Here is a 21953-nt window from a genome sequence, read left to right as displayed (position 1 = left end):
AAAGAGTGAGGGATTAGATCTCTTGACTGGTTTAAAACAGGACGTGTTTATTCTATGTTGCAACTGATAAGATATTCTAAAAGACAAATATTACAGACATTGAGAGACGTTTTTTACCCTTGACAACAAAGAGATCAGATGCTGTTTTTTTTCATCAAAAGACCAGGCCGGGAAAAGCTAAGTGGGACCCTGGAGTTTATAATGTCTTAGTGAAGTTCTCAACCTTCAATTGCTTCTAGATGCAGACTGAAATGCTCTCAGGAGACCTCTTTCATTCATCATGATGGTGACTAAATGAACATGATCTTGTCTTCTGCTGTGTGAGGCTGTCAAACTTGATTTCTTTTTGTTGATGTCAGAAGCAGGCAAAATGATAAATGCAAAGCTCTGCAGTGAACTGAGCGATGACATATTAAATTTTCATGATGCTAAAAGCAGGAGGGAAAAGAAAGCGTGACCGTAGCAAGTGCAGCCTGGATGTTTTTACCTGCTACCTGTTCGCAGGCATCGCAGCTCCATGAGGCCAGCAGCAGGCGGGAGCTGGACACGTGTCGAGTGCAGAGCTTCCAACAAATGAGAGCCGACGTGGAGGGCAGAGACGAGCAGCTGGACAGAGGCAGCAGCATGAGCCGGCTACAGAGACAAGGCAGCGCCAGGCAGATCCGGCAGGTCCGTACCTGAAATCCAGCCTATGCTGATGGTTCTGTAGAAACGCTTTAAAGGTGGCTGTGGGCCTTTGAAAGAACTTCGACTTATTCTCGGCCATCAAAACGCCAACGAGCAAAACTAGTCTTGCTTTTCGTTCCATGGCCCATTTAGTAACGGTTGTACAGCCTTCAGTTAAACGGTATTATAACATCAGCAGATCGGAGTTGCAATTGTGAACATTTTCACTTTTAGGAAGTTATTACACGACATTTGAATAGAAAAATCAGGAAAAACAAAGATACCCCGACGAGGCAAATCTAATTTAGTTTTTGTCAAGTACAGTACAGCAATGTAAAGCCTACACTGTAAATTGAATATTGAAATAAAAGCAAACGTACTTCCCGATGAACAGATTAATGCTCATTTGACAGAAGCTCAGATGATACAGCTTTGTTGCACGTCATGTTTCACGGATGCTGGTTTAAAATGACATTTTGTTAGATCCTCTGGTGGGAGGAGACTAAAAACACCTGAGTGTGTGCAAATTGCGAAATGCGAAAAGGAGATCTATGTTTGAAACATTTCTCTGAAAACTACAAGCGTCAGCTTAATGGCGGCGCGAGTAGAACAGAAAGGAGAGCCGGGCCCTATGGTCGCCTCTCTGAGTGGCGTTTGCACACTGTGCATGTGTGGGTTCTCTCTCGGGACTCCGGCTTCCTCCTTTAGCCCAAATACATGCTGTATAAAACGGCCCTGGGAGTGGGCACGTGCATGAGCATGCATGCACATCTTGATGTTTCTGTTGCACATCTAACTTTTCTGTGTGGGTTCAGGTAAAGCGTCAGCTACAACAGCAGCGCAGCCTCAAACAAGAGGAACATCTGAACTGCAGAACCGAGTGAATGACATCGAGGCGGCTCTCTCCAGAGGCCCCTCGACTACAGGTAAAAGCCTTGCAGACATAAACAGAGAGACGATATGAAAGAACATCTCAGGATACTCAGCAGTGTCTCAGGCCAGCAGCTCAGTCTGTCCATTTGTCTGATTCCCCCCCATTATTCTTGACATTTCTTTTCCACTTTCCTTTTGCATCGTTCTATCGCAGATCAAAGCAGGACTTATCGCATGCTGTCAGCCAGCAGATTGAGCACCACAAGCCTGTCAGCGGGTACTTCAGCCACCCTGCAGGCTCACCTTCGTCACAGCGCAGCAATGTTACTATTTGCAGGGGAGGAAAAAAGCTGCTCACGCGGTCAGGAGTGAAATGAAAGCCATCACATTATCCACAAACGTGTATCTTTTTGTGATGACATTTTATAGTCGGCATATCCCTCCCCTCCCTTGCAGTAAAGCTCAGACTCTGTTCTATTTCTGTCCCTGGTCTGTACAGGACCCCACGGCAGCACCAGCAGTCAGCCCTGCAGCTTGGCAGGCTCACAAACTGCCCGACACTTCAGGACTTTGCAACGGAGCCAAGACACCAGAGAGCAGAAACAGCCGGGCGTCCTTCAAACACGAGAACAAAGAGACCCAAAGCAGTGAGTGGTGAGATTTTCCAGCTTCCTCCGGCTTCTCTGCAGTTGGAGCCGTTCATGTTAGGGTTCAGAGGGGATTCTTGATCCCTGAAACAGTAGCTGACAAAACATTCTCATTCATATTTTGGAAAATGTTGCCATACATTCTGCAGTTCTGTAAAGGTTCCTTTCCTAAAAGCTGTAGAATTCCACTCTACTGATGAAGTCATACCATATAAATGAAAGCTCAAGAGTAGTTGTCAGATTGGTTAAAAACACCACTAACAGAGGATTTTTTTTTTAGATCAAATTATTTATTATTATTATATTATACTATTGGAGGTCTAAATGGGACCATCATTTTACAAAACGTTCAAAACAAGATTTAATGAGGTAATAAATTAAATGAGCATTAGGTTCATTTCCCTTATGATTTGTATAGAGTCAGCTTCAAAGCCACTGCAGTCGCCCCCTGCTGTCCTTTAGGTCTTATGGAAGTTAAAGGCTCAATCCCACTGCCTGCGGACCATCAGTCCAGCCCTCTACAGAATTTTTTATTTTTTTTTCATCTGTGATTGATGTGTACAGCAGCAGTGTTATCGGTTTGGAGTCGGCAGCTCCAGCCCACACTCAGCTCTCCTGTGGCAGCCCTGTGGTGAAACGATGCTAAGTCTCTCGACATGAGTTTCAGACGGCAGCACTTTTATTTCAAAACGTGGCCAAAGTCACATTTCAACAACTCATTTTATCCACAAAACCAGCAATTGTTTGTTTTTGCTGTCTGACTGATTCAAAGTTGTTTTTTTCCAGCTGTCAGATGGTCTACTTGCTTCATCTGTTTGTGTCATCGCAACATTTAAACCGTCTCCACATTAACTCGGACAGCATGGGGTGTCCTGCTCAGTGAAGAAGTGGTCTTAAAATGCTAAAAGCTTTAGTTTGCTTTGAAAACGGTTGACAGAAAATATTAAAAATAGATGACCAGGTTAAGACTAGTTTCTTTTCAAATATTTACAAATTGATAAGCTAGTATTCATCTGTGATTGATGTGTACAGCAGCAGTGTTATCGGTTTGGAGTCGGCAGCTCCAGCCCACACTCAGCTCTCCTGTGGCAGCCCTGTGGTGTATAAGTAGGACACCGTTCCAGCCTGGATCTGAAACGTCTGTCCCTGGATGTGGTGGCTGGAGATCTGCTCGCTGGTCTGGCTGATGGAGATGGGCTGGCTGCTCTGGCTGCTGATGTGGATGGCTTGACCGTGTTGCTCCCTGCTCTGCCCCTGCGAGCTCTCCTGGGCGACGGCCAGCTGCTGCAGCGGCTGGTGCATCACCTGCAGCTGCTGCAGGGGGCGCTGTACTATCTGAAGTGGATGTGGGGGGCCGTGGTGGGCCTGTAGGTGCTCCATCGCTTCTTTGCTCAGCGTGATAACGTGCATCTGCTCGGGCTGGTGCGTCACCTGGCTCTCCAGCATGCCGACGGAGTGAATCTGAGAGGTCTGGGCCACCACGTCGCCCTGAGCGACCAGGGCCACGTTCTGCACGTGTCCCGGCGGCTGGGTGAGGAACGCCAGTCTGGAGTGGGCTGCTTGCGCCGCCTCCCCCTCTGCAGTGATGAGGCTGATCTCTTGCTCCTGACCTTGTACAAAATTAATGTTGCTTCCACCTTCCGACACCACCAGCTGGATCTCCTGCTCGGAGCTGAGGGGGGGCTGGTACTGCGGCAGCTGCAGGATGTTGCGCACCTCCTCTTCTGGGGCTGCTGCATCTGATGAGGCAGCTCTCTCCTTGTTGTGAGATTTGGTGTGCGTTTTCAGATTGTCCAGCCGTGTGAACGAAAGGCTGCAGAAGGCGCAAGTGAAGGGCTTCTTCCCCGAGTGGGAGGCGATATGGCGTCGTCTGGCACTGGGGTCTGAGAATGTCTTGTTGCAGATGTTGCAGTCATACGGCTTCTCACCTCTGCCAAAGTAAAAAAAGCAGGCAAATATTTCCAGTAACAAAGCTCCAAATACAATAACTAGCTGCTAAACAAAGTGATCCATTTTATGACTAAACTGTCAGATATTTGTCTTGTAAAGCTACACAAAGTGTCAGCGTTGATGCTAATGATGCTAATAATGCTCCGTTGTGTGCCTGCAGGATTATCAGAGTCTAAATTGTAATCGTGTTTCTCACCTGTGAATTCGGATGTGAGTCTGCAGCGTGCTCTTGGCCGTGAAACATTTCCCACAAATCTCACAAGTGAAAGGCTTCTCACCTGTGGGAATGCAGATATTTCCACATGTCCTTCACATCGCTACAGGCACAACGCAATAAGGCTCGTTCTTTAAATCTGTCCGATCTTTACCCGTGTGAGTTCTGAGGTGCTTCTTCAGCTGAGCCGCATCCATAAACTTGTGATGACACTGAGCGCATTCTGGAAACGATTTCCCTTTGGGTTCAGAGGGGAGGAAACAAAGCTTTAAACGTTATAAAGACTCGAAGCGGCTCGCACAGAGCTTTGTGCCTTACCTGTGTGAACTCTGTAATGGCTTTTAAGTTGTTTCTTCTGAGTGAAAGTCTTCCCACATTTATCGCAGTCAAATGATTTCTCTTCTAAGGAAATAGAAAGGTAGAAGTTGAATCATTTAAAGAGGAAAACAAGACACTGATGGACATTAGGCTTTGATGACTGATGGGAATAAAAGGCAAACAATCTGATAATAATTAGTGTGGGATTTTTGACTCCAGAACAATATATACGTGTTGTACAATTCTAACAACTTGATTAACAACAAATTAACATTTGGTTTGAACCCCTTTTTCGATGAGCTTTCTTGTAACTTCTTCAAATAGTTGTAGATGTTTTTTTTTTAATAGATCTGACACTTCTTTTCTCCTCCACTTGTCCCGTTTCCTCAACCTTTTCAGGGACACAGTGCGCACCAATGCTGAGATCGGACAAGTTTTCAATTAATAGTACTTTGGAAATCACCTTGTTGGTGCAAATATGCTATTTTATGTCTATCAAATTGGGTTTGGTTTGGGGTTTTTCATAAATGCAACCAAAGAACTGGAAAGAAATTGTGTCTTTTCGACAGGCCTAAAGATGCTATTTATTGTGCGTTAACACAAAACTGGTTCATCCTTTGAGTCGAGTGCCCTTTTTAATGCTTGGATGACTCATAGGTCAGTGTTAAGTGGCTTAAAGATGAATGATTCTGAAAGTTTCCAAGATTATTTGGAACCGACGCAGCACGAGCCCGACACAAACCTGATCTGATCCTACCTTCGTGGAGGTTCATGTGCTCTTGCAGGGAGTGCTTGGTGGAAAGCGCTTTGGAGCAGACGGTGCAAACGAAGGGTTTTTCTCCAGTGTGTATGCGCTGGTGGGCCAGCAGAGTGTGCTTCTGGGTGAAACTCTTCCCACAAACCAGGCAGCGGAAGGGCTTCTCTCCTGAGGGAAAACAGAAAAACTTCTTTGTTACCTGATGTCATCTGTGATGGACGCTACCCGTTTACGAATCAAAGCGGTTGCCATTTCAACAGACTTTTCCTACAGCTGACCTCCTTGAAGAGGACTTAAATTATTACACATATTACCGGTGTGGGTCCTTTGGTGGATCTTTAAAAACAGGTGGTGTTTGAACACTTTTCCACAGTCCTCGCAGCGTGCTTCTGTGTTGGGGTATTTCCTCTTGCAGCCTCTCTTCCCAGGCTCTTTGCCTCCTACTGCGTCACTGCCAACCTTGTAGCCCTTATATTTTACGGGCGGGCAGATTTTTCTTTTGCTATGACGTCTCAGGTCGGCTTCAGGGTTATAATCTGCATCATTTTTAGAAGGTGGGGACTCTGAGTCTCTGTAAACTCCAGTCTGGCCATCCTCTGATTTCTCGCTGGGTGCACCTGCGTTTTTCTTCGGCCGCCCTCTTTTGCGCTTCAACAGATCTGCCGCTTCAGCTTTGTCTGCTCTCTTGTTGCCACTTTTGCTCTCAGTCCCTGTGAGTTCGGTGAGCGCTCTGATGAGCTCGCTGACCTCCATAAGATGAGCAGTGGCCAGGAGCTGCTCTGTGGCGCTCTCCTCCACGGACACCTGAGCGCTGTAGATGAACTCCAGCACGGCGGCAAACATCTTTGGTGCCATGCCGTCAAGGCGGTAGGTGGACTGGCGGATCTGATCTTCTGCCGTGAACATGACGGAGAAGTACTCACTGCTCGCCGCCAGCAAGGCTTTGTGCGCCTTGAAGTGCACATCTTCCACAACAAGAGTGATGTCGCATAGCAGGTCTCTTTTCCTGAGCTTGTCAAATTTGCTCAGGATGCTCTGCTGATGAGAATCTGAGCGAAGGGCCGTGAGTTGTGAGGCTGGAGCAGAATCTCTCCGAGACATCTTCCCCTCCAAACAACCACATCTGCTGCTGAAATCGGTGAAAAGAAGCTGTCAATCGCCGCAACAATGCATAAGACTTGCTTTAAAAAACAGCCGCACTTAATTTACTCCACGTACTTCAATGCACCATCATCATCCAGGGCTGCAGCTAATGACAAAGGCTGGTTATCAACCGTTGTATCCTATCATTTGATCTATTATGCATCCTTTAGGGGACTATAAACGAGGGTGAAACTTTATTTTCTTAGAGCCCAAGAGAAATGCCAAGGACTATGCTCAATTTGTCCAATTCTGACCTTGGGATTTCTAATAAATTATGACAAAACTAAGCACTAAATTAAACACTTTTAAAATAAGAAAAGAGAACTAAAAATGTTCACGTAGAAGAATTATTAGAAGAGAAGTGATTATTTTCAGGACCCAAGCGGCAGTCTTGATCTATTGTGAACAATGGACAAAATAAGGTCTAATATGATTACAAATGTTAAAGTGTTTAAAAATGTAACTTTGAACACGGAGAAAGGGTTAATTCGGGATAAAATGTATGCGTTTGTTTTGATTAACAGAAGCCAAACTGTAACCGATAGTTAAAAGTGCTCATGGTGAAACCAAACAAATGTCTAAGCTTTATACCCTTTACCCTTTGTTTACATACAATAACTTTTTCAATAGTTTACAGACAATAAGCTGGTGCCTGGATTTTAAACGTACTTTAGCACCGTTTATAACGTTAAAGCAACGTTTGCTGGCTAACATTTGGCCTCTAAAGTGTTTGCAGTAAAATAAGTTGATGGTTAGCAAACAAGCTAGTCGTTTTAAACCAGACAATGCATCCCTTTCTGGCTTAAAACCGGCCACAACTCGCTGAAACACTAGAGAATGCGATTGAAATAACGTGTATAACTAACTGAATTTCGTCATTACTATAGTTTCAAACAGGACCAGGCTGCTGACAGCAAAGACAGTGCGGCGTAATTTTAAATAGTGAGCTTTTAGGACCTTACCTTCGTCTCTGGGCTGGACAGAGAATGTGAATGCGAGGCACCTATCGCGAGATGTAACGTATTAACGAGATCTCCTGAACTACAACACATTCCTGGATCACACGAGCTTCTGTCATCTTCTGTCGTGATAAACATGGGTTAAAGTCTTACTTGAAACGGAATGAGGATACGATAGTGTTAGCACTGGTAGGCAGCCTTGAAAGTAAGCCGGTGCGAGGCGGTGCTGCGTTCCTGTAAAAGATTTCGGGGCGGTGCAACGCACCGGTAAGCTTAAGCGGGGTGAAGTTGGTTTTATATTCGACATTCGCCTATTTTCCGGCGGTGTAATTGTAATAGCGTCACCATAACCGCACCAATTTGCCTCAGGATGGTATTAATTTGTACAGAAAACTAAGACTAACATACCACAGGCTTTATCAACTCACCAAAGTAAGCAAGTGTCTGGCGAAAGATCAGAGTAACCGCGCCGAATATACTTCTAAGTGAACAACGACAGTCAGAGCGCTTAGGGACCATCGCAAAAGTGCAACGCCTTTTTTATTTTATTTTTTATTACTCACTGGATATTCAACGAATGAACACCAAACCACTTCTGATGGGTTTGTGAACTCACTATAAAGCTTTCACAGCCTTTTAGTTTCCAGAAAAATCATTTTAGGTAGAACATTAACTCAAGAAGCTGTGAAGTCTTCATAGTGAGTCCATGAACATATCAGAAGTGTTTTGAGGTGGATATGTGTAAAAACAAGTGAGTTATTACAAAATAAAAGCCATAAATATGACTGAATCATATACAGTGATTACTTATGCCTTTTTTAAAAAATTAAAAAGGGTTTCCTTGATAATAAAGGGTGTGGGAAGTACACAATGAGTTTGTGAATACAGCAGAAGTGGTTTGGTTTTGATATCTATAAAAACAAGAGAGCTATTACAAAATAAAAGCCATAAATATGACTGAATCATATACAGTGATTACTTATGCCTTTTTTTAAAAAATAAAAAGGGTTTCCTTGATAATAAAGGGTGTGGGGAGTACACAATGAGTTTGTGAATACACCAGAAGTGGTTTGGTTTTGATATCTTTAAAAACAAGAGACCTATTACAAAATAAAAGTCTAAAATGGAATTAACTATGCACACTGAGTTAATGTTCTACCTAAAATGATTTTTCTGGAAACTAAAAGGCTGTGAAAGCTTTATAGTGAGTTCACAAACCCATCAGAAGTGGTTTGGTGTTCATTGGTTGAATATCCAGTGAGTAATAAAAAATAAAATAAAAAAGGCGTTGCACTTTTGCGATGGTCCCTAAGCGCTCTGACTGCCGTTGTTCACTTAGAAGTATATTCGGCGCGGTTACTCTGATCTTTCGCCAGACACTTGCTTACTTTGGTGAGTTGATAAAGCCTGTGGTATGTTAGTCTTAGTTTTCTGTACAAATTAATACCATCCTGAGGCTAATTGGTGCGGTTATGGTGACGCTATTACAATTACACCGCCGGAAAATAGGCGAATGTCGAATATAAAACCAACTTCACCCCGTTGATTTAGCGGGGGTTTATTATGCTGAATTAAAAAAGCAAACCAAAAAAAAACACCAAAAAAATACAAAAAATGCAGTAACGCTCGCCTTTTAAGAAGAAAACATATCTAGGCTACCCACAATATGTCATTTTTGACCAGCTCCGATGAAGATAACAGCTTGGCTTGCTTAAAATAGTCAAAGGATCTCCGGCGTGCGCCAGCTTCCAAATGCATGAGATTGAAATGCATCGACTGACGCTTTCAAATCCACCCCTATTCAGACCCCAACAAAAAATATTTCGAAATAATGGTACTAAATTTTACTAATGGGAAAGCCATCCAGTAGCCTATGGTAATCAGTTTTCAAAACGCCTGCAAATATCCCATATATTTTGGTCTTTCTGTTGGTGCCTTTCTGGAGCTTGCGTTCCGTTTGTTTCCATCTCCTGCCCGCGCTTGCTCCGCAGTTAGTTCTAGTGAATGAAGTCGTCTCGACTCTCGTCTTTAAAACTGTGTCAGCGAAATGTTAAATCGGCTTTTCAAAAACTACATGTTTTTGTGATTGGGTGGCATACTGAGACATGTCTTCTACTCGGACAAATAATAAATTACTCTTCTTCAAATAGGCTGTTCACGCTGTTTGTAACGGTGGCACACAGCTGAGCATAGAGCATAGGGCCTATGTCCGCTTTAGTGGGCTACAGGACCGTAAGCTTGTGATTTAAATGTGAGCATGCTTTGTAAAGTAATCACGCGTTTTCCTGACACCCTAAAAAGTATTCATATGAGCCCTCTCACTCCCTGTAATATTTACATTATCACGTGTTTTCATGTGGCATGGCTCACCAGCACCCTGAAGAAGACAATTAGGCCTACTTTGATTTTTTAAAATATTTTTTTTGTTTTTTTTTTCCATCATTTTGCATTTTTCAGTCCAGTTCCAAATGTACTGAAAATAAAGTACTCACAGTAAAATATTTACAAAATGAAATATTTTGTAATGTCATTTTTTCACATAGAACACTTAGGTAGGCCCATTATCAAGAAAACACCTGTCAGCTCTTGAAATCCGTCATGGAAATCAGATACAAAACATTTTAAACTGGCTTTTGATATTTGGTGGCCTCGAATGCACAATTTTGTGGTATTGTCATTTTACAAGAGTTTTTCCATTTCTACGCCACTTAAAGATGTATTCAAGCAAAGGTATTTGGGAAGATATTCTCCATTGTTATCAACAATATTCATTTTATAACTATAGTCATTGCTTAATTAGTAAAGATTGAAGGAATGAATAAATTACAAACTGCAAATGATTAATGTGTAACAATAATTTGCTAGAAGAGTGGTCAGTGCAGTGGAGAAAGTTATAAAGATGACCTCCACCATTACAGAGAATATTAAAATGGGTCTATACACACATAATGCATGCACAGAAAATAATTTGATATGGTTCTATATATGATAATAAATGGGTTATCGTGCTGCATAATCAGTACTTTAACTGTACCCCCCCCCCCCAAAAAAAAAAAAAAATACAGTTCTGCTGATAATGTAATGAAAGAAGTTTGCCTGATAAATGTATCACTGCTTCTAATGTATATTACATGCACAGCTTTGGCATTATCGCTGCATCTGACCAAGGTTTCCCTTTTATGTAATGCATTGTCACAAAGGTTGGGATTAACAAGGGGCTTTATGTTAATGATCCTTGTATGCTGTTGTTAAATTTTATGGTTACTAGTCGTATATTAACTTTTGAAGCTTGTCTTTCAGTCCAGTTGCATTTCACCCAGTGTTGCTCCTCCAGTTTGACACGCGGGGCTGTTCGAGATGGAAACTGTCCGGGTTGTTGTTGTGGGGGCCGGCGTGGTTGGGTTCTCGACTGCTGTCTGCGTCGCCGAAGCTCTTCCTTTCTGCTCCGTCACCCTGGTGGCGGACAAGTTCAGTCCGGACACCACCAGTGACGGAGCTGCCGGGATCCTGTTCGCTGCAGAATATCCAGGTATGATGCATTGCCTCACAGAAACTGCTACTTTTTAAAAATGTTTATATAGTTTTCACAAGGTACAATCCCATCCTTTATGGAAACATGCAGCAGCCATTGTTTTGCAAAAAAAAAAAAGACTGATTTGATCATATTTCTCTCTCAGATATTCCCCTGGAAAGACAAAAACACTGGTTCAAGGACAGCTTCGATCACTTGTTGGCCATAGCTCATTCTCAACACTCACCAGAGGCTGGAGTAATGCTGAGCTCTGGGTAACAGTTATTACACAGAGCTGTAAAAACAAACAGGGGAAGTTAATGAGCCAGAATCACTACTGAGGTAGATGTTTTTTTTGCATTCTCTGATTTCCTTCTTTCTTTTCTTTTCTAGCTGGCAGATTTTTAAAGAGGTTCCAGCCAATAAGAAGCCCTTCTGGTCGGAGTTTGTGATTGGCTTCCGAAATATGACGGACAGCGAACTGAAACGTTTCCCGGATCACAGGTTTGGCCAGGCGTTCACCACTATAAAGTGTGAATGCTCCAGCTACCTGCCGTGGCTCGAGAAGAGGTTCGTCCCCCGTATTAAAAGTCAAAGAAGTTTAGGCCACTATTATTATTCTTCAAAGCTCTAAATTACATTTAATTGTGAGGTGATTAAAGCTCATTTTAAAAAATGTACAATTGTAGAGAAGTAAACTCTTGTCATGATGGTTTTTCAAAAAGGTTCAGGGAAGCTGGAGGTCGGGTGGAGCAGAGGAAAGTCAACAGTCTCCAGGAATTAAGCACCAGCTTTGATCTCATTGTCAACTGCTCTGGTCTGGGCTCTAAAACATTGGTGGGTGACTCTGAGGTGTACCCGGTCAGAGGCCAGGTCCTCAAAGTGGAAGCCCCCTGGTTACAGCACTTCATCAGAGACGGCGATGGGAAGACCTACATCTACCCCGGCATACACAGCGTCACTGTAGGTGGGACGAAGCAGGACGGAGACTGGAGGCTGCAGGTGGACCTAGGAGATAGTAAAAGCATCGTGGAGCGCTGCAGCAGGCTGGAGCCGTCGCTGAGCAGAGGCAAAGTTCTCGGCGAGTGGGTCGGTCTGAGGCCGAGCAGGAGGAACCCGAGGGTGGAGAGGGAGACGGTTCGGCTGCAGGGACGCCGGCTGCCCGTGGTCCACAACTACGGGCACGGGGGCTGGGGAGTGACCCTCGCCTGGGGCACCGCCATAGATGCACTGGGGCTGGTCAAGCAGTGCCTTCGAGAAATGCCTCTGCGGGCTAAACTTTGAACGAATTCAGCCACTAAAGCCTTCCTTCACCCAAGGCCAGTAACAGGAATAGTTATTTAATGAGACACAGTTGCAAGAAGATGTAAATCAAGGACAGTTAACAAATCAGAACTACAAAAGGAATACAGTCAGGCCCCGAAATATTTGGACCGTGACAGAATTTTCATGATTTTTGCTCTGCATGTCACCACCATGGATCTGAAATTAAATGACTGAGATGCAACTGAAGTGCAGACTTTCCGGTTTAATTCAGCCATTTTTCTACAGAGTCTAATCAGTTCAGGGGCTCAAAAGTAATTGGACAAATTAACATTACCATTTAGAAAATGTTCATTTTTAATACTTTGTTAAGATTATTTTGCAGTCAATGATTGCCTGAAGTCTGGAACCCATGGACATCACCAAACGTCGGGTTTCCTTCTTTGTGATGCTTTGCCAGGCCTTTACCGCAGCCGTGTTCAGTTGTTGCTGAAACACATGCTTGATCGGGCTGAGAGCTGTCACACGGCCTCTACCATGTTTTACAGAAGATGTGGTGTGCTTTGGATCATGAGCCTTCTCCATGCTTTCTTCTGCCCATCATTCTGGTACAGGTTGGCCTTAGTTTCATCCGTCCAATTGATTGTATAGCTATATCTTGAATATGTTTTGGCTAACATAGCCAAACTTGTGTCAGTGTCCAAATCTACATGGGCCTGACAGTATGTAGTGTATTTTAAATGATCAGTGTACGTGGAAATAAATCACATGAATTTTCTGTTAACAGTGATGAAGGTTCACTAATTTCTTGGGTCAGTTCACACGGGATGGTCTGAATACTAAAGAAAGGCTTCTAGTAGCATACTTGTTCTGTAAATCAGGTTCACTTTGTTAATGTGAGATAACAGATAAACAGGCTCGTTGGCAATTTTTTTTTTTTAAACAATGAATGACGGAAACTTTATTGAATGAATGAACACGGCATTACAAAATCCACTGTGAGGAAATCTGGATCGTGTGAAACGGCAGTGAAATAAACAGTTTGTCTTTGCATCTGTCGACAGATGTTTGCCGGAGTGGAGAGTTGTCTGTAGACACTTGGCATGATACGAAGAATCAGAACTGACGGTTTAAAATGCAGAGTTATATTTTCAGTAACCCCCTCCTCTCTTTTAAAAGCTGTTTGTCTGACATCTTCACAATGTTGTTTATGAAGAAGTCTTTTGTCAGCGATTACACGGTTATATTCGTACTGAACTGTCTGAAAAGGTTTAGTCACATCAAATCAAGCAGTCACTTATTAATCCAGGTTTTGTTTGGGTGACATGAGCAGCAGCTTGTGTAAGCGTTGGACTCGTCAGGCCCACTGAAACGGTGCCTGGGGTTTCAGTAGAAAGGTCAGCTCACATCAGAGCTCTTTTACGAGCTACAGTTTTTTTTTTTTTTCACCCCAAGTCTTTGAAAACCTGTTGTTACCTTTTCAGTAATCATAAGAAATCAGGATGAAACAACAAGAAGACGCCAAACTGCAGTAGTGGAACTACAGATGTTCAGAAAATATTCAGCAAATGTTGTCCCATCACCTTGTTTCACTGGAGCTTAAATACCATAATCAGTATGATACCATACTATATTAACTTTGACTTCATTATCAGGTTAAAAAAAAAAAAAAAAAGTCCGCTGGCTGCTCACACTCACCGTGAATCCCACTCAGCACAGCGTTGCTTTGAATTCTGCAACAAGGAACTGCAGGGTGGAATTTATAGAACGGTCCAAATGGATCCTAAACTAAAAGAGACGATAAGGAAGCACTGAAGCTTGTTGAAGAGAATTCAGCTGACTCTTACTTGCGTCATGCTTGCCACTTACATGCTGCTGCTGGGTCATTTTGCTCAGATACAGACTGCAGGTTCTGATTAATACTCCCTAACAGAATTTTTTTCCATGCGACACCTCAGATCTGTCGGGTCGGTGGACGTCTTTGTGGCTCTTTTCATTTTCAGTCTACGGGCTTCTGCGGTGGCTGAAACTGAGCGGCTCCTCTGACCCTCAGCGGAGGCGTGATCTGCGTAGTTGTGCCTGTTGGCAGTTTCTGTTTGTAAGAGCTCTTGACACGAATCTGGCGGACAAGGCGTCCTTACACATTCTGCTGCAGGTTGCAGCCTGAGGTGTGTGCTCTGGGATGTTTCCGCCGGTTCGGGCGCAGGCAAAAGATCTTTTTCCGTGTCCGAAGCGCTGCACTCTGCACCGTATGACATGGTCAAGGAACGGGAGGTTGGAAGGATGAGCATGTGTTCTTTTTTAGGATTTATTTCCCGGTGTGTGCCCTGCTCAGTCTTGGCGGTGGCCATAGCCCAATCTTTTGGGATTAGGGGTTTACCCGCCCGCTGTATGCGGAGAACCATCAGGGAGAAGCAGCGGCGCGGCAGGTGTGGCGCTGGGTTTCTTCTCAGCTCCACGCAGCTCTGGCTCCTCTGGCTCCTAACAACGAGTCCGCTCTGAATACGACCTTTGGCAGGACTAAGGAGTCTTACGCAGACCCCCGAGGGTCTAGGTGACTGTGGGATAGAGGGAAGGCATCTTGGTTTACTTTGAGGTGAGGAGGTGGAGGTGAGGACGGGGTCCTCGGGGGACAGGAGGTGGTTGGACTCAAACCCAGATGAGGACCTGCTCATGGCTGAAGCTGTCTTTTTGTCCCTCCCTGAAATAAACAAGCGGAGTACGTGGAGGTCATGTGTGTGACATGTATTTGACCAAAACAGAGCAAAGGCAGAGCAGTCAGTGGTGGGAAGGACAGCTTGAAGAAAAAAATAAAATTAAAATTTGAAACGTGCGCTGGCAAGAATAATGAACGATGAACAAAAGAAAGGCAAGCAGTCAAGTGTGGTAAAGCACGGAGCAATTTATTCCTCACGCTCAACCATGACAGAAGCACACACTTCAGAAAACACAGAGACCCTGAAAGCTGCCGCACTTCCGTCAGAAGAGGGTTGAACTTTTAGTTGCGTTAAACATTTTTTGCCCTCTGAGTTTCAAAGCGTTTAAATGATACAAAATGCCATATTTTAACGAGTATACTATTAGGTAAATACTTTACTTCTCCTGCATTATGCAGCTTTCAGGCACATGATAAAATATTGTGCAACATTTGTCTTTTACTGGACTTTAAAAAAATATACACATAAACAGCGGAATCTTAAGAGAAAAAAAGAACAGAAAAACAGCACGTTACACTTCAGTGAGGCTGAGCTAACATTGTTCTCGAAGCACTTTGCAAGTTGACATTCAGACACCTTTTGCATGTTTGACACCAGTCTGGTTAACCACAGAAAGAATGATATAGCTATGAATAAACCAAGCACCCGCGTAAGATATGCTCTGCAATTACCGAGAAAGCCTTTAAAAAAAAAAAAAAGAATCAAACCTATCGCACGATGACTAAGCTGTCACTATTTTCAGTAAACGTGAAAACCACCACACGCCGCAGCTGCACATCTGTTCGTGAGCAGACCCGCGAGCTGCTCCACGTGATGCTTTCGCCTCTGAGTTCCACCTGAAGTCGGTTCAATTTTTTCAGTCCTGCAATAGTGTAGTAATCCTGCGCCGTGCCCCGTTTTGATTATCACGTTGAGTATTTATTTTTGTAAAGAAAACAAAAAGTCGTGTCAACCCTCTAAAGCGCTCTACTGATTAAAAGTTATGCAGAAACAGGAGGAAAGCATGGGGGGAAATAGAGCGCCAGAAGTAATTGTGAGGACATTTCCACGAGAGCATGAAAGCTGAAGTTGGTGGCTTGGAATGCTTGAGCATCAAAAAAGAAAAGAGGACTAGAGGCCACAAGAGTCTTTTTCTACAGGACGACAAGGCAGAGGAGGGCTGAAGGAGAGGACAGGGTTCACAGGCGACTCAGGCTGTCATTACCGTTCTCCAGGTTCTCGTTGCTCTCGTAGCAGCCCGAGTCTCGCGGGGAGTCCCCCAGGACCCCGCGCCTGTCCAGCAGCAGCTTCTCCTGTGAGCCTCCGGAATGGCTGCTTCGCTCGGGGTCGCTGCTTCCTGCAAGACACACAACCAACAGGGGATCATATATCTGTGATCTGAGAAAATATACGTTCGTCTTCGCCGTGGCGCACGTGACTGCATGTTTGATTTATAGAGGAGGGAGTGTTGCTGTGTTACGAGTCTCGGGGGTGCTACAGGGTGCCCCTTGTTTGGCGCTTGACCCACCGTCACACTCCTGGAGCAGCTCCACGGCAGTAAGCAGCACAGCTCGGTGCTGAGGGTCTCCGATGTTCAGCTCGTCCAGGTCCTCCTCTTCGAGCAACCTGAACGTGTCCAGATCCTCGTAGCCGTTGAAAAGGAAGGTGGGGAGGTGCTCCTGTGGGGGAGGAGAGGATGAAGGGATGAATGAATCGAAACAAAATAAATAAAGAAATTCTGCAATTTCACTACAGGAAAAACTGAGTAAATTCCAAAGGGCTCAAAGGGTTTTAAATTGAACATGAAGATAATATGTTCCATAGACCCTTTTTTTGCCCCTTCCACTTCTCACTAACTCTTCTTGCAGTAATCAGGTCCTCTTTTCTTTTGAGGATATGGAAGAGGTGGTCTTGTACCTATGCAAATGGCCTCAAATTTCCTAGTTGAAGAGCTAGACTATTTCCCTTTTTAACAGTTTTTGTTCTTGACATGCTTGGTACAAACATGCTTTTTCTAATGTCTTCTGGGACTTGAGGTACGGTAGTCGGACCTTCCAACCCAGCCCACATACAAGTGGGCCATCTTGCTGTGTAAGAAGTCGCGCCCACATCCCAGATATCTCTCTGGCCAAAGTCGAAAAGGACAAGGCGAAAGACGATTAAGGCCAGCACAGCCCATTGTGTCAGTGAGTCTTTCCTTTCAACCCAATTTGATCTCATCAAACGTGGAAACCTTAAAGGCGGGGTAGGGGATCTTTTTCTGGAACATTTTTTTACATATTGCTTGAAATACTCTTCACACCCCCATTGCAACCAATTAATTAAAAGTTTTGACACAAATATGAAAAGTTTTAGTGGCCTCTAGAACGTACAATCTAGGAAAAACAGTATCCAATCATTGTGAACGGACCGTTCACAATGATTGGATACTGATGCCGTCTATCAAACTGCAACCTGCTCCTCCCTCCTCCTCCTTCCCCCTGTGCGCGTACCCTGCTCCGTGAACGTCCAGAAGCTTGGCAGGAAGCTAAACTAGAGCCAGCTTGGCTAGCACCTAGCATTATTAAACGTATAGTTAGCATATACTAAATACTAAATACGGCAACGATCGATGCTTGCTGTCAGAACAGCGCTCGTGCACCTTCGTGCTCGTGCGCGTTCATGTACTCTAGAGGCGTGCCTTCAGGGGGAAAGTGAAGAAAAGGGTTGGGACTTTTTACCTGTGTATTTTCAAATTGCAGCTTCGCTGGACTCAAAATCCAGGATCTCCTACCCTACCTTTAAGGCCCTAAATCAATATAAATATATTGTATTGTATTTCTGTATGTGGAGGTTTTGCAGCTTGGTTCAGTCAAATGTGATCATCTAATATTGCTGCCGCGTAGCTAATATTTGCTATCTGCTTACATGTCCATCTGAACGGGTTTCTCACTCAACAAAGACATCTTGGGTAGCATGATGACGTTGGTATGCAGCACAGTAACATCACAGCTGGTATGCTAACAAACAGGTTTATCACAAACACTGTACAATAGATAAATAGATGATACTACTAATAATAATAATAATAATAATAACAACAACTTGGACTTATATAGCGCCTTTCAGGGTACCCAAGGTCGCTTAACAAGAGAAAAGAAGGGGGGAAGGGTAGGGCCGGGGGGGTGGGTTTAAGAAAAGTAGGACATGGAGAAGAGATGTGTTTTTAGATTCTTTTTGAACTGTAGTAGAGAGGGGCAGAACGGATGTGAAGTGGCAGATTGTTCCATAGGGTAGGGGCAGTTGAACAGAAGGCCCCATCTCCATATGTTTTTAGTCTGGTGCGAGGAACGGAAAGTAGGTCCTTGTCTGAGGAGCGCAGAAGCCGCGACTGGGAGTAGGGGTGGAGGAGATCAGAGATGTACTTAGGTGCGAGTGAGTGGAGAGATTTGTAGGTCAAAAGAAGGATTATATAGGTGACGTGTGCTTTGATAGATTGACAGTTTTTAAATGATCTGAAGATTCACAATTTAAACGCACTTTAAACTTTAAACGCAGATGTTTGTGTCTTTAGGACATTCACTGCAATATAATTTCGAACTAAAGTCAAGGTTTTGCTTTTTTATCTGCACCATAAAAGCTTTTCCACCCGAGTGTGTGAGTGTGTGAGTGTGTGAGAGACGGGGTAATTACTCTGAGGTTGATGCGATCGAGCAGCTCCTCCACAGACGTGGGTTTGGGGTGCTGGGCCTTCCTTCTCCTGCGTGTCTTTTTGGGCTTCACCTCTTCATTCAGAACATCCACATAAATGAACTTGAAGGTGCCGACTTTACCACTGAGCATCCCCATCCACGTACCCATAGGGGGCTTACTAATGATATCAATAACGTCTCCACTCTGCAAAAGAAGACCGGTGAGGCTTGAGTTTCTTTGAACATATATGCTCACGTGGGTGTGTTATGCGATTTGATGTAGTGTACCTTGAGTTTGAGAGAGTCCGTGTCATAGGGACTTGGGGTGAAGTCGGTATGAACCAGAGCACGTCCACAAAAGGGTCCACGGTAAGGCACCTCATCTTCCTCTCCATCCTCAGACTTCACGCTCTCCCTGTTGCTGTTGGACGAGTCGGTGGTACCAACCGTCTGGCCGCCTAAGCAAATCACCAAAGATCAACATCAAGACCGCAAGCCTCTACGGCTCTGTTAATATTTCACAAACATTTTTCACATGTGCTCTGACCCGACTGCTGGAAGTTGAAGTTTTCCACTAAGACGAGAACGGTGGAACCTGAATGTTTAGACTACCTCCAAGGCAATTTAAAGTCCTTCAAACACTTGATATGATAAACACTCCACATCTGGAGTTCCAAGGACGAGTTCAAACAAAACTGTGTAAGCTATCCGATCGTAGACCCAAATCAGCAAACCCGCAGACTTACTCATGGAGCTCTGTCCGCTGAGAGAGCTCCTCAGGCTCTCCACGGACCCTCCCAGTTTCAGTTTGGGTTTCTCCAAAGAGTCGGAGTCTGTCTGAGGCGAGTGAGGGCTGCTCGACATGCGGTCTGGGCTCGACTGGAAGGAAGCAAAGCAAGAAATCAGTATCCCTGCTCCACAATTCTCCCAAACAGCCTGAAACAAACTCCAAAGATTCCACAACGTACCTGTTCAGAGAGCGAACAATGATATCTCTTGGATATGTGCTTTCTCATCGTCTCTCTCACCGACTTGACTTTCTTGCCCAGAGAAATACGTGACATTGGTGGAGACTTCACTCCGTCTCGCTCACCACCGTCTCCATCTTTAGTCTAAATTTATATTGAAAAAGAAGGAGAGAAAGAGCAGAGGACATCACCTAAAGTCCGTTGCGGTAAAAACGTGAATATTTTTAAGTAAATGCCACAAAAGGGACGAGAGGAAGAATAGAAATATTTAAACTTGGAACTGCCCAGTTCTTTGAAAAAGAGAGAAATTCTCAGCAAGATCAAAGCTAAATCATACAAGGTCATATGCGAGAGGAAGTGTCGGAATGGCTATGTGTTCACTTTCTATTGCTTACAGGAATATTAGATTTGGACTGCTCGTCAGCCGGACTGAGAAACGACATGCAGCAGCTAAGCAGCTGCAAATGATAGCAGCTGTATCTGCAAGGCGGCGGCAAGCAATTGCAACTAGGTCTACTGTTCCTAGCTGCTATGCGGCAAGCAGCTGCTGACCAACCTAGCTACAGATGTTAGCAACTGCATAGAAGAAGAAGAAAGCATCTTATGAACATGTTAACAAGGTTAAAAACCTGAGTTTTAGCAAAGGGTGAGGGTGGGGGGGTGGGGGGGGTGGGGGCTTTGAACAAGGATAAATATTTATTTTGACTGAGTTCAGGTGGAACGGTACATACAGTGTTATCATTGTCAGAGGTGACTGCGTGCACCGAGCGGTTGGTCAGGTCAAACCCTCCAAAGCTGCAAGCTCTCTGTGCAAAATCAAAGCAACGTAGAACCAGGTGAGTGTTAAAGCATAAATCTCAACACGAGATAAGGGATCATTAAATTGACTGCTTTGCAGATTCTGACAATCACGAAGAGAATAACTGGCTACATTAAACACAAAGTAGAAGACGGTCTTTTTAGGTCTTACTAGCAAATCTAAATCTGGGTTGGATTATAGCATGTGATGTGACCGCTGCCGGGCATTTCACAGTCTAAAACACTTCAGTCCTCATTAAAAGCCTCCTCTGTACTCACCCCATGGTTACCGAGAGAGCCAAGCACCCGGTGACGAAGCTCCCCATCTGTCACTGATCGGGAGATTTTGGGCTCCTCGTCGTTGGAAGGCTCCGTTTCCGAATAGGAAGAGCCCTCACCCGCTTCCCTCACCTCTTCTTCCACTCTGGCCTCCTGGTGAAGGGGGCTCCCGCTGGGCTTGCTAAAAGCCTGGAAGATCTTTTGGCTGCTGCACGTGTCCAAACTGCTGGATGAGTGGGAGGTGGTCATGCTGTCTGAGTCCCTGTCGTAGGAGAGTTGTTCCTGCAGAGCTGAAGCCAAGGAGTCAACGGGACAAACTAAAGGCTTCTTCTGCACACCTGGATACAGGGACATGGTGGCATCTCCAATGGGAAGACCGTCTACATTCAGGCTCTCTGTGTGGATAACGAGAGAAAGGAAGAGATTTGGCATTTTTATTGAATCATCTCAGTCAAATGCACGTACTTAGGCTGGCAGAATTTCATTGAATATTAGTTAGAAAAGTCGTAACATCTGTGGCAAATACTATAGAAGCATGACTTTAAAAAAAACCCCACCATAAATGTGGTCATTATCCAGAACCTTAGTCAAACAGTAATTAGATCTGGCATAATTACTGACATTTTCTGCAGACTCTACATCACATTCTGCTTTGTGGTGGCCCGGCTTCTCACACTTTTTTTTTTAATCACGTTGCAGCACACATCATGGCAGTAAAAACATAAACTATTTATGTTTATATATAACATTTACTATCGTAGTAGACTTACAGATTGTTGAAATAAAGATTAATGAGAAAAAAAAGTTATATATTTAAAACTATCTTTCTATTAGTATTGAATTGCTTTGATGTCTCTCTGGAATGTCACCCTTAAATCATGGATTTGTACACCAGAGCCTAGCCTATAAATATAGAAGCAGATTGTGGCTAGATAATGGGCAAATTGCATTTCAAATGGATGCCATCTACAACTTGACCACTAGATGTCCGTAAACTGTAACAGACAGCTCCTTTAAAATCTAATGGCTGCCACGTCGACTTGTGCTTTCCTTAACGTAGTCTGGTAGTGGTTTTTAGTACCCTCTGCTCCAGGGCTCCTGGGTTCATCAATTCTGATCAGCTTCTTCTTCACTTTCCGGGTTGAGTTGACCAGTTTGTGGAGCCTTTTAAACGTCAGTGATTCATCTTCATTGTCAGACAGGTCACAAGGCTGATAGGAGAGACAAGTCAGAACTGTTT

At 44.2% G+C, this 21953-nt stretch overlaps 3 protein-coding genes across 10 annotated transcripts in view; 1 reads left to right on the top strand and 2 right to left on the bottom strand.

Annotated features, from left to right (window-relative positions):
• Window positions 1–577: 577 nt before the first annotated feature.
• On the top strand, window positions 578–13259 carry ddo (D-aspartate oxidase). Of its 5 annotated transcripts, none has more exons than XM_075448301.1 (8): window positions 578–669; window positions 1482–1592; window positions 1754–1900; window positions 2039–2186; window positions 10862–11056; window positions 11205–11313; window positions 11432–11608; window positions 11764–13259. In XM_075448301.1, exons 5-8 carry the CDS (start codon window positions 10885–10887, stop codon window positions 12320–12322), a joined length of 1017 nt encoding a protein of 338 aa, XP_075304416.1. In that variant the 5' UTR covers window positions 578–669; window positions 1482–1592; window positions 1754–1900; window positions 2039–2186; window positions 10862–10884; the 3' UTR covers window positions 12323–13259. The 5 variants fall into 5 exon arrangements, with proteins under 5 accessions (XP_075304416.1, XP_075304413.1, XP_075304414.1 ...); XM_075448298.1 differs by having other exon boundaries at window positions 10828–11056; XM_075448299.1 differs by having other exon boundaries at window positions 10816–11056.
• Window positions 2500–7768, bottom strand: zbtb24 (zinc finger and BTB domain containing 24). 2 transcript variants are annotated; one of them, XM_075448296.1, is made up of 7 exons: window positions 6644–7768; window positions 5740–6554; window positions 5426–5593; window positions 4669–4752; window positions 4505–4588; window positions 4333–4414; window positions 2500–4116 (listed from the first exon to the last, which is right to left on the bottom strand). In XM_075448296.1, the coding sequence occupies exons 2-7, from the start codon at window positions 6524–6526 to the stop codon at window positions 3261–3263; spliced, it is 2061 nt and encodes a 686-aa protein (XP_075304411.1). In that variant the 5' UTR covers window positions 6527–6554; window positions 6644–7768; the 3' UTR covers window positions 2500–3260. The 2 variants fall into 2 exon arrangements, with proteins under 2 accessions (XP_075304411.1, XP_075304412.1); XM_075448297.1 differs by having other exon boundaries at window positions 7531–7768.
• sash1b (SAM and SH3 domain containing 1b) overlaps window positions 13114–21953 on the bottom strand; it is a 58412-nt gene continuing 49572 nt past the window's right edge. For 2 of the 3 annotated variants that reach the window (XM_075448292.1, XM_075448294.1), the window contains exons 9-18: window positions 21795–21924; window positions 20714–21108; window positions 20368–20442; window positions 19637–19780; window positions 19415–19547; window positions 18957–19126; window positions 18670–18873; window positions 16526–16676; window positions 16223–16354; window positions 13114–15002 (exon numbers count right to left, since the gene is read on the bottom strand). In XM_075448292.1, coding sequence (XP_075304407.1) covers window positions 14218–15002; window positions 16223–16354; window positions 16526–16676; window positions 18670–18873; window positions 18957–19126; window positions 19415–19547; window positions 19637–19780; window positions 20368–20442; window positions 20714–21108; window positions 21795–21924 — 2319 coding nt within the window. In that variant the 3' untranslated portion in view covers window positions 13114–14217. The remainder of the gene's footprint in view (window positions 15003–16222; window positions 16355–16525; window positions 16677–18669; window positions 18874–18956; window positions 19127–19414; window positions 19548–19636; window positions 19781–20367; window positions 20443–20713; window positions 21109–21794; window positions 21925–21953) is intronic. The other variant, XM_075448293.1, reaches the window with a different exon arrangement.

This window comes from Odontesthes bonariensis, chromosome 17, assembly GCF_027942865.1.
Source record: "Odontesthes bonariensis isolate fOdoBon6 chromosome 17, fOdoBon6.hap1, whole genome shotgun sequence".
NCBI lineage: Eukaryota > Metazoa > Chordata > Actinopteri > Atheriniformes > Atherinopsidae > Odontesthes > Odontesthes bonariensis.
The sequence above is the reverse complement of the archived record's forward strand: the minus strand, read 5'-3'. Positions and strand labels throughout refer to the sequence as shown.

Coding starts and splice junctions, on each gene's coding strand:
- zbtb24 (XM_075448296.1), bottom strand. CDS start 6,526: ATGTCTCGGAGAGATTCTGCTCCAGCCTCACAACTCACGGCCCTTCGC. Junction 4,589..4,668: donor CCATTACAGAGTTCACACAG/GTAAGGCACAAA, acceptor CTGAACCCAAAG/GGAAATCGTTTCCAGAATGC. Junction 4,117..4,332: donor ACTCACATCCGAATTCACAG/GTGAGAAACACG, acceptor TTACTTTGGCAG/AGGTGAGAAGCCGTATGACT.
- ddo (XM_075448301.1), top strand. CDS start 10,885: ATGGAAACTGTCCGGGTTGTTGTTGTGGGGGCCGGCGTGGTTGGGTTC. Junction 11,057..11,204: donor GTTCGCTGCAGAATATCCAG/GTATGATGCATT, acceptor TTTCTCTCTCAG/ATATTCCCCTGGAAAGACAA. Junction 11,314..11,431: donor GGAGTAATGCTGAGCTCTGG/GTAACAGTTATT, acceptor TTTCTTTTCTAG/CTGGCAGATTTTTAAAGAGG.